At 36.4% G+C, this 12,136-nt stretch overlaps 1 protein-coding gene across 11 annotated transcripts in view; it reads left to right on the top strand.

Moving 5' to 3' along the window:
- PAM (peptidylglycine alpha-amidating monooxygenase) overlaps positions 1-12,136 on the top strand; it is a 265,501-nt gene that overhangs the window by 217,127 nt on the left and 36,238 nt on the right. For 9 of the 11 annotated variants that reach the window (XM_023749648.1, XM_023749643.1, XM_023749631.1 and 6 more), the window contains one exon: positions 3,249-3,572. The exons of the other annotated variants lie outside the window; for them this stretch is intronic. In XM_023749648.1, coding sequence (XP_023605416.1) covers positions 3,249-3,572 — 324 coding nt within the window. The remainder of the gene's footprint in view (positions 1-3,248; positions 3,573-12,136) is intronic. 11 annotated transcript variants of the gene reach the window in all.

Raw genomic sequence — 12,136 nt, 5'->3', positions numbered from 1 at the left:
AATAGCAGTAACAAGAGCTGCTTGTTTTAGGTAATGAAATACTGGTGACATATGTGGGGAAGTGGGAGTTTATATTCTGAAAGATTACCAAGAAGTTCTTGATCATTTTAGAAATACCTGCCACAAGTAAGATTTTATGGTGTCTAAAAGTGGTGATACGTATTTTTCTCATCCAATAATCTTAAAGCATTTATTTAAAACAAAACAAACTCATGGGCCCATTTTTTCAATGTTTTCATTTTTTAATTTGATCTCACCATATTCCTAAAAGTAAACCGGAGGAATTTCCATGCTAATGGTAAGGAATAGGGTGTGATCTTTACTAAACAGAAAAAATGCCTTTTGAGGCATGACGAAGCTATTGCAAGCACACAGCTTACAAACCTGGAGTTTAATTGGTAGTGTTTTAGTTTCTCTTGTAACTATGCTGCATTCCTTTTTCCTGACCACCACAATCGTGTTTTCAAAATACCAAACCCACTCAGTCAAATTACTTAATTTTAGGTAAATAATAGATTGAAGCAGATGCATGTTGCAACTATAGTTTATATCTTTCACTGGTCATTATAATAGCTACAATTTAGTAGATCTGTTTTATGATACACATTGGACTGGGCATATTACATTAACATCTTCTTTAAATCTACAAAACAATTCTTAAAGGTAGTTGTCATTATCTTTATAAGGTTAAATAACTTACTTTAAGGCATAGAATAGCTACTAAGCATCAGAGTTGTGAAATATAGACCAGATATTGGACAATAACAATACAGGGGGAAACCAGAGCGCTGTAGGTGCACATAATAGAGACCCCTTATTTGATTGTCAAGGAAGGTTTCCTGGATGTAAGTGATGCTCACATAATATCTGAAGGTTGAGCATAGAGTTGGTTACTAGAGAGAGGATGTCCCAGGAAGAAGAAACAACATAGGAGAGTTGATGGAACTGAAAGTCCTTTGTGTATGGAAAGAAAGGAATATTGAGAGATGAGGTTGTGGTAGAGACCACAAAACTTCCTTCATTTATATTCTACTCCATCCATTACACTCAAGGTTAGGTATATTTCCTAAATCGGGATCATAGTATGACAGATAAAAGTGGTTACATGTCAAGATTTTATATATCTTGTACACCAGAAGCGGGGAAGAACCCTTTCTGGTTTGTGTATAAGAATGTAAGAGATAGCCACCTAGTGGTCTCTGTCCCATACTACAGCTATTTATCCAGATGCCTCTCTGAAGCTCTGTTCTCACAAGACCAATGCAACCTGTCTGGGCCAAGCCTGTTACATTGTTAATTTTTGTTGTCCTAACCCAGTGATCACAGTAAGTGATAATTTCAGAGGAACTGAGTGCTCTGTATTTGCTATATTACCACAGGTTTTAGATTTTTGCTGACAAACCTGAATGTATGCATAGTTCTGAGTCTGTGTCCCTCCATCAATATTAGCCTAATGGCATTGATTCAAGTTTTAAAATTATGTTGTTTCTCTGTCCTTGAAATAATCTTGTATTTTATTTTCTATGTAAAATGTTTGCCTGTATAACAGCATGTTGAACTCTTCATATTTAGTGTTTGGGGCAGGAGAATTTAGTAGTGATGGATTAATTTCTCTTTTATGAGGCACAGTGCCACTGTAGCCTAACAGATTTGGTTGAGTTGTAATTTGCTTTGTTCATTCTACTGAGATTGGCCCTATTAACGGGTAATTATTTTCTGATTGAAGATTTCACCTGGGATAAGCTGCTTTCCTGGGCAAGAATTGAAAACCTACTTTGAATCATTAACCCAAGAATATTTGTAAACATGACAGGGTCTCTTAGCATCATTTTGGAAAGATTTCATATCCCGCTTGCACCAGTTTCTTAATAACATATTCTTTCGTGAAATGTATCGTGGTTAAATCAGTTATTTTCATTTCCTAATGATCATAAGAAAGATTTTACAAGTGTTACTGATGGTGTTAGAAATGTAATTAAAACAAGCAATAGGACTCCATCGTATTAGTAATTTTATTAGCAGGACTTAGAGCAGTGATGGCAAACCTATGACACGTGTGTCAGAGGTGACACGCGAGCTCATTTTTTTGGTTGATTTTTCTTTGTTAAATGGCATTTAAATATGTAAAATAAATATCAAAAATACAAATCTTTGTTTTACTATGGCTGCAAATATCAAAAAATTTCTATATGTGACAGGGCACCAGAGTTAAGTTAGGGTTTTTCAAAATGCTGACACGCTGAGCTCAAAAGGTTCGCCATCACTGACTTAGAGTAAGGAAAAGGAGGAGCTACGGGTTACCTTTGGGTTTGGCTTAGGAAAGCAGATTTGTGTTTCTATTGAGAACACACATATGTTTCCCATTCACACAGCTGATGTAACTGGATTTGAAGCCATACATGTAAATGATGAGGATTAAAATGCTCCATGAACTCTCCATGGTCATGTTTTATATCTGTCATAATCTTTTATAAATAATTTATTTTTATGGAAGTAGATTACCCTATCCAAGTTTACTTCGTAGCATTGGAAGACATGGAAGACATTTTAGTGTGGAATCATTCCAATTATATTAGTTTGTTAACATCTTCTCTTTTGTTTGAAACTGATTTATAAAGTATTCTTTTCTCACAAAATTATTTTTCTGGAATTTGTTCACTTATTGTTTAAAGTCAATAATAGAGCTACTTATACTGCTAACATAATAACAACATAACTTTGGTTTTCCAATTGCCAAGCTGATTCATATCTGTTAGATATTTTGTGTTTTATGACAACTGCTCAAAAATATACATTTAATTTCTTGTGGGTTATACTTTAATAGGATTTTAAAGACAACCTCAAAGGCTTTGTAGGTAAAGATAACTGTTTTCTGATATAGCTGTTGATAATATTTTCTTTTAGAAATCTGATGGACTCTAATCAATCAATCCAAACCCAACTGTACTATGAAAACCATTTATTGAAAAGTTCAAGCACTATACAATCATATATGCATTATTTCGTTTCTACTAAAATGCTAATAGAAATTTTCCAGTGTGGTTAGCTCCTGAGATAACAGAAAGAAATAGGTGGTGTATAAAATGAAATGTGAAGCATATTGTTTTTTCATTTTCTGGAAAATCATCTTTTCTTCCCTTTATGCTTGAAAGTTTGAGAGCAACCTTCTCTTTTACTTATTTTTAAGACACTAAATTTTGGAATTTTATCAACCCTGCACCCCTTATCTCTTCTCTTTTTTTTCACAGGTGATTTCTATTCACTGCTTTCCAAGCTGCTAGGAGAAAGGGAAGATGTTGTTCATGTGCATAAATACAATCCTACAGAAAAGGCAGAGGCAGAGTCAGACCTGGTAGCTGAGATTGCAAATGTAGTCCAGAAGAAGGACCTTGGGCAAGCTGATGCCAGAGAGGGTGCGGAGCGTGAGGAGAGGGGCAATGCTATTCTTGTCAGAGACAGAATTCACAAGTTTCACAGACTAGAATCTACTCTGAGGCCAGCAGAGAGCAGAGTTTCCTCAGTACAGCAGCCCCTACCTGGTGAAGGCACCTGGGAATCAGAACACACAGGAGGTGCGTTTAGGGCTTTTTTGAAAAATAAAATGTGAAATGCTGCAATGCACAGTAGCAAAATCTGAAGGGAATAAAAATTAATGGTGAAAAAACTCATCAGTAAAAAGGACATCATTAGAAAAAGTGTTAATCAGATTTGGGTTATCAGATATCACATTGGTTTGAGTATTTGTGTTTTGGTCCAATACAACGTAAATTCAGTTTCCATTCAGCTGGTGAGCCAGAATTACCAGGACCAGAAATACTTGGATCGTGTTGGGGGTGGTAGCATATGAAATTCATGGTAACAAATTCTTACTATATCAACATTCTCCATTTTGTTCCATGGAAAGAAACTGAAAATGCAAAAACATGGTATGTAAACTCCCAGTGTATGAAATACTTACGGTACACTACCTTCTTTAAGGTATTTACCTTCCTCTCAAAGGAACCGTTTACTTCTCTCCAATTGATTTGTACATTGTAACTATACTTATGACTTTGATTTCTTAAGTTCCATCATTAATTACTACCTTAATTGGAAAGTGAAGTAGTTATGTCTGAAAGGACCTCCAGTCAGGGAGTAACTATCAGATTTATCTTTCTTTCTAACCATGATTGGCTGCCATAATTAGAGGACAATACCTTATTCCCTTCAGGTTTCTGTACCAGCAAGCGATGGATGCTTCTTCTCTGTCTTTAATTGTGTTGTGGCCTCTGTGATATTGATTGTGTTTCGTGTTACCTGCTAATGTGGAAAGCCAGATAATACAGCATGTGGAGATCATCTCCAAAAAAGTGACCGATGGCCGTGCATGGCATCTTTCTGTGCGTGGGCTGGGATGGCGCAGGCTTCCAGCTTGATGTTTTCAATACAGCTTTGCAGGAAGTCATAAATTATTCAACACCCAGCTGATTTGTATTTATAATTGAAAAAAATTAGCATGCAGGGTTTTTTCTGACATGGAAGTTTCGATCATTGTCCATTGGGACTGGCCTAGTGGTCTCTATGATATGTTAAATGGAACCCAGATTTCTTCCCTCTTCCTATTTAAACATTAGCTCTGCTCTAACGGTTTCTAAATTTATTGAATAAAACTGTGTTTCTCAAGAGGTGGTTCCTACACCCCCTTGCATCAGAATCTAGGGTGCTTCTAAAAAACCTGGATTCTCAAATCCTACCAAAGAACAGTGAGTTGCATCTCTTGAGTCTGATACCTAGAAATCAGCAGTATGTCCCTCTCCATTTCATAAATAGACTGGGGTGTCTGTCTGAACCTCTATATTAAAGACAATAAGTTGTAATCCAAACAACATGAAAATAAAAGACAAAAGGGCTTCGAGTAAGAATACAGTTCTATTCAAGTGTGAAACGTTAGAGTTCAGCCTGCTTTATTCCATGACTTGTGTTTGCTTGTTACTCTTCGATTTGATAAAACATCATTTATAGGCATCGTAAGTGTCAATGAAAAAAACCATGGTTTGACTTAAGACATTACATTCCTGAAACCTACTTTGTTTTCCTAAGAAAAAAGTGGTTAAAATCCCCAAAATACATTTACTTTCCAAATCTCTTCATACTCAGAAGCTGAGACTACCACTCATATCCCCAGTTCAGGTTACTAGCAAAACCCAATACCAGGGTATTTTCAGAAGCAGCATTTTAGATTCATGGACCCTCCCAGATTTTGGAACTGCAATATCATATGGATCCCATCCAGTTGATTTGAGGGTTTAAAGGTGAAATGATTGGATCAGCTTAAAAATCTGGATCTGACTGTATATGCTAGGTCCAGAACTACCTGAAGGTTTCAAAGGCAGCACCATTTTGTGGACCTTCCGATTGGTGTGAATTTCACTTGGTTCCATACCCTGGCAAATGCCTTTAAAGTTGAGCTTTCCACCTCATTATGGGTTGAATATCAGTGAGCACCAAGATTCATGAAGAGCAACATAGAATGACATCTTCCAGCTTTGCAGAGCAAGATGGTTAAGTACCTTCAATGTGTCTCTAAGAATGCAGCCATCACAAAACCCCCTTTTTTAAAGTCTTGTCTTCATGACCTTTGATGGTTCAGAGTCTACTCTGAAAACTCTCCTCCCAACAATTGTGAAGCAGTACCAACAATTGTGAAGCAGTATTAGAAATCTGGACAGGCTCAGCTAGCCCAGACAAGCTTTCCAACTGTTGTTGGATAGAGGATGCCTCAAGCAGGAAGTAGTAGTCGCAGCCTCCCCGCCACATATGCACAGGAACACACACTACAGCTTCCTCCCACCCTCACTAAAACAATTGAAAACCACTCCATGGAGGTAGTATGATAGAGTCAGACTCGAGGCAGACTGCCTGGCTTTGAATCCTGGCAACACCATTTATTTGTGGTCCCTAGGCAAATAATACATGCAAAGTGCTTTGAACAGTTTCTGGCACATACTAGTAGAAAACATTTAATAAATGTTATAATACGTTAGCAACAATTGTGATTATTATTGCCACCATTAATGTCATGTTGGATGAAAATTTCAAAAATTTAAACACCAATGCAGTAGAACTAAATAGTAATTACTTTAACTTAAGCAGCATCTTATGAGAGAAATTTCTTGCAATGTGTAGGAAAGCTGCAAAATCTGGCACTCTAATTTGATAAATTATGAAAATGATTTGACAGAGTTCTATCATAATGGAGTTTATGGCTCTTCAAATCTCTGATTACTTATATTGATCCGCCTTGATATTTGCCTGTGATATTTGATGCACAGTGTGAAAATATTCAACTTGGTAAATTGAGAAGCAAATGCACTCCTTTTCACGCCTAACATTATTTTGATTTCCATCATCAGTTTGATATCTATATTGAGGCAGCATTAATAGAATAGAAACAAAATGTGAGCTGTCTTTATTCTAGTTGCCTTCTGGAAACTAGATTCGTTGAACAATGCATTAAAAACTACAGTAGCTATTCTCACTGGCAAATTTGATTACACTACTATTTGCTAGCACATGGAAGCCTGATTCAGCATATATTACACACCACTGGACACATCTAAAAATACATCTGTATTTGTGTGATGCTTTCCATCAGATAAGAGAACTCAGTCTTTAAGTACTCTCTGATACACTTAGATTGAATTTAATTTCTCTGGACAAGTTTTACTTAACTCAGAGTCCATCCTTTTAACATATTTCAGCCATATGCTTACCTCTAGGTTCAAGTCTGAAGTATTTCTAGAGTAAAATGAGGCATTCATTTGGCTGATTTTTTAATCGCTGGAAGGGAAGAGAATAATAAAAACAAGCACATACATTTACTCTGAGCCAAGCTAAGTGTTTTAGATGCATTAACTCATTTCATCCTCATAACAAGATCGGTATTTATAAATTCATGTAGCGAGAATGAGACTGAGGCATTGAAAGGAGAGAGCTCAAGGAACCAAGACTTAAAGTCAGGCGGACTTGCTCCAAGTCTTGTTTTTTAATCACTTTGTTATTCTCCTTTTCACAATAAAATAAAGATAATAATGGATAGATAGATAAGAAGATGACTGCCTTTTTCCAATCATCCCATTATCTCATCTATGATCATAATAACTGTAGTTATATATTACCTTTGGTCATGCTTTCTCAATCACTATCCAAACAAATTGACCAAGATGATCTCATTTGCAAATGCTGATCTAATTTTCTTGTTTAAAAAGAAAATAAATCCTGCTAATGCTTTGAACCCCTAGTTATGTCTTAACTCTCTTCCTCACTTCACTCCCATTAAATGAAACATTATAATTAGTTCTTGTTTTCTTTTTGACATCAGTAAATATTTTTCCTATGCTTTAGTTAATTATAGTTATTCCTGCACCTCGGATGAATAACAATCGCTGACCAAAATAATGTATCTTTTCCTCACTAGATGAGAATTTGCAATTGTAGAAAATACAACCACTACCCTTTGTTCTTGTTGTGGTCTTCCAGTAATTTCGTCAGGATCCTTTCCATAAGATTAAATGTGAAGAGCCTAGTTATGCTCAGGTTAGGTCATAGTTCTGCGTTGGAAATTATATTTTTTTCTCAACGTCATCTAATTCCTTTAGTCCTTATGTAACAGATAAATGATTTATCTTTTAAATGCTCATTAATAATTTCATATGAAAGCAGCATTGATCATTAACATTAATCTTTTCTTGGAAAGGTGTAATTCATTAGTCCTTTTAGTGATTTATTGATACAATTTTAATAGTAATGTTTAATTTTTTTCTGAAAGTAGTAACTTTTCTAAATTTATAGTGGACTATGAGGCTGCACATTTACCTTTATTTATAATAAATGCAAGGGTTCTTCTGAAATAATCCTATTCTTTGACATCTGAATTTAGAGCAGCAGACACTTGGAGTTGGGAATAGCTTCCCAAGGTCATGTGTAAAAAAATGTGTATTTAATTTTCAAATTAAAACTGTAAGTCTACAGAATTAATTAATCATGTACTGAATCACTTCTTAAATGAAAGCTAAGAGGAGCCTGAACTCAAAATTCTAACTTCTTTGTGATTGTTAATGTTAAGTTTAAGTTAGAACCCAAATATATTTTATCATACAATTTCTTTAATAAGGATTTGAGATTTTTCTTCATTAGAGAAATTATTATTATTAATAGAAAATAACCATCCTTAACATTTATGCCTGAAATCTGGCTCAAGCCCACGGTTTCTTTTCTATGAAATAAGAAAATTATCTGGGATGAGCCAGTATGTTCTAGCCTTCTATGATTCTCATGTAGAGGTGGGCTGGGATTGGGAAAACATCTGTATTAATTCCATATACACACACCACTGGTCGTAAATTATTGCCTTGATTCTTGATCATTTAATTTTGAAGCTAATAGCCTTTAACTACTTAATAATTTAAAAGATGGTGACACTGGAAGCAAAAACATCAATTAACTGAGCTAATGTTCAGAGATGAGAACAGTTTTCCTTCATTGTAGAATTTCTAGTTAACTCAGAGACCTAGATCCTGAAGATTCTGAGGTCTTGGTTAGGTAATCTTAATAAATGTACAATTATATTTTTAATGAAATTTAATATAATTTAATATAATTTCTACAAACATTCTTGCCATGCACAAAACAGTTCTCCTTCACAGTGATTCAGTACTAAAAAAGTCAATTTGCTCGGTGTTAGACCTCTTACATATTTCCTCAGATAGCACCGTACTGTTTTGAAAATTCACCAAAAGTATATATTTTTAAATAAATGTGTATATATTTACACTGAGTTTTCTTCTTGAAATTTTCTTCTTGAAAATCTCCAACCAAAAAAGATTCTTCTATGTGACAAAATAGTGATTTTTGTAGACTTTCAAGCACTTATCAATCTAAGGTCAATGATCATTGGGTTAGAAGTTTAACATATCTAGGTTAAACTTCTTTACACAACACTTCCAATATTTTATTAAAATCATATTTGAGCCTTGGCCAGTATGGCTCAGTGGCAGAGCATCGGCTTGGGCATTGAAGGGTCTCGGGTTCAATTTCTGGTCAAGGGCACTTACCTGGCCCCCGTCGGGACACGTGCAGGGGGCAACCAATCAATGTGTCTCGCTCACATCTCTCTCTTCCTCTCTCCTTCCCTCCCTTCCACTCTCTAAAAAATCAGTGGGAAAAAATCCTCAGGTGAAGGATAACAACAATTTAAAAAAATCACATTTGATCCCAGAACAATCTATTAATTTTGGGCGTTGCGTATTTTCTATCAGAATTCGTATCTCTGCACCTTCATGAGCACCTCACTTCCAGGACCAGATGGTGAACCACTGACCAGAAAGGTTCCAGGAACCATGATATCTATTTATTGTATTTAATGAAAATAATTCGCCAATTAGCCTTTATTACTGAGTCGCTTCACAGTGTCTCTAGCATAGTGCTAGGGATAAAAAGCTGTAGTACAAGTTAATTATAAGATTATAAGGCTGTGTAAATGCTAGTTGAAAACATAATAAGCAAGAAAGACGGGCATAGCATTCAGGTTCATGCATTTATCAGGCCATTGCAGTAGGGTAGGCCCCGTGCAAGCCTTGGTGAATAAACAGTGAATAAGACATGATCCCTGCCCTCGAGAAATTCCATCTAGTTTTGTCGTAGTTCTGGGCTTCGAGAATCTGACTAAAGCTTCTAAACATTTATATTGTCGCAAGGTTCAAGGTTTTCTTGGAGCCCATCCAGAATCTTCAGGAGCTGGCGAATGAGGACAGAATCATGACCCCCAAACAGACACTCTAACTGAGATGAGAATGAATGAAGTACAACCTGAAATTCAAGCACCTTTAAAATAATTTAAAACATTTTCTTTGGGGAATGATTTATCCATCTGTTGATCCATCTAGACATCTCTAATTATTATGCTTATGCCCTATTTCCATAGTTTACTTTCATAAACACGGTTTTAATCATGTCACTCCATGCTTAAAAACCCTCAGCAGCTCCCAACCGCCGGTAGCAGCAATTTGTGTCCTTTCTTCCTATTATGACAAGCGTGAGAGATGATGAATGCTATTTAGCTGAGCAGCCCCTTTCACATCCACTGCTGTGCCCAGAACTGTTTACAAATTTAGAAATGCCAGCTGTAACTCTGCCCCCCACCTCCCCAACTCAAGAGGGCATATCAAAGCACACATGAATGAGGATGACATTCTCATGTGCGCTAACATATTTCAAAAGTAAATTATTCCCAAACTCTGTGCTTTACTGCTACTGGTAAGGTATTTGCAGCATGCCTCAAAATTAATCACAGAATAGAGCAAGACACCACAGCTCAGAACTACAGATTCATTCATTTTTAAATCCATATTCCTTCATGTTGTCTACAACACATCTTCCAGTCTAACCTAGATCTCTGGGTCTGTTCATCTGCCTCCTACTTCCGGATCCCCACCTGAGGTACACAAGCATTCTTTCCCTGTTACATAAAGAACTTGAAACATTCTGCAATTATAAGCATCCTCTCTTTTGATCTTTCTGATGTAAATGCTCTCCCCCCACTTCTATACCCAGTGAACCCTCCACTTAAGTGCAAGCACAAATGTTTCTTCTTCTGGGAAACCTCTCAGGTCTGACCTTAACCCTCCCCTCTCCCAGCCCCACCTCTCCCATGTTCCCTGCCCTATGTTGTGCCATATGTATTTGCTTTCTGTTTTTTCTCATCTTGTAGTTCCTCAAGGCCAAAAATGATGTTTTATTTCTGTGTGTGTGTGTGTGTGTGTGTGTGTGTGTGTTTTCCCGGAATCTAGCATAATGCCTCACCTACATGGTTCATTTAGGGCAGTGGTTCGCAACCTTGGCTGCACTTAGAATCACCTGGGAATCTTTTTTTAAAATCCTGATTTCTGGGCCTCATCCTCCGGAAATTCTGTTTCTTTGTTATGGAGTGAGGCCACAACATTTGTAACAAAGAAATAGAATTTCCGGAGGATGAGGCCCAGAAATCATGATTTTAAAAAGATTCCCAGGTGATTCTAATGTGCAGCCAAGGTTGAGAACCACTGATTTAGGGGATGTTTGTTAAAGATGCTTCAGCAAAGCCTGTAGGCAGAGCTGATCTAACATCCTATTGATTGTGCTATGTTTTGTTAATTTTTTTGAAAGAAAAATGATAAATGTGCAAAGGTAAAATATGTTAAGTGGAAAAGTACTATTTTTTTTTTAGTCAAGAGAATTATTTTAAAGTGTTTATTCTCACACTGGCGTCCTCTCAAGTTTCCAGAAGCTAATTATAGAAGCCCTGTGCCTCCCTTTTTTCCTGGTCTTTAATGCCTGTCTTTGAGATTTTGCTGTGTTGCTACATCCTCCAGAGGGTGGGGAGGATAAATGAGACTGGAATTGCTTCTTTTCTACTTCTCAGCATCTCTGTTGAAGCATTTGGGAGGGGAAGAAATATTGACACTGATACAACAGATTTCATAGCATCTTCGTAACTATATATCCTCAGAGTAGCTACTCCACACATCATACCTCTTTACTCGAATGTCTGTAAAGGGATAACCACAAATGAACCCAGCTATTCTCTATAAATGTATTCTGGTCAGAAATAGGAATGGCTTGGAAGTCATTCAGTCACAGAGTTTCTGTGATTTTTCCTTTTTCTTAATGTCAGGAAGCAGTGAAATATAAGCAGTGAAAGAGGATATCTCTCCACTCCTATTTTTCATCGGAACACTGAAATTAGGGAAAATGAAGTTGGCATCTTGTATAGTTCCTTATACAAGGGGTGGCTTATTGTAGGGTCTGGTGTATATTGAACATCAGAATGTACACAAGAGGAGAAAGAGAGAGAGAGAGAGATGCTTAATTGGCCATGTTTGGCATTTATTTACAACATTTAAAAGCTTTATATTAAAATTATGCCATCCATGTGGCCACATTTTCCAAAGATACTGATTAAAATAAGAATCTTATTAAGAAGAAGGTGGTCTCACATTTGTTCTTACTGATTTAAGGGCAAGCAGGTTTTATAGGCATCTTATCAACAGGAGAAGAGAGCATGTAATTCCCAAACAGTTCACAGTCGTTTACCCGATTCATAGCTCCAGAAGCTACTTGG

Source organism: Myotis lucifugus, unplaced genomic scaffold, assembly GCF_000147115.1.
Source record: "Myotis lucifugus unplaced genomic scaffold, Myoluc2.0 scaffold_0, whole genome shotgun sequence".
Lineage (NCBI taxonomy): Eukaryota > Metazoa > Chordata > Mammalia > Chiroptera > Vespertilionidae > Myotis > Myotis lucifugus.
The sequence above is the reverse complement of the archived record's forward strand: the minus strand, read 5'-3'. Positions and strand labels throughout refer to the sequence as shown.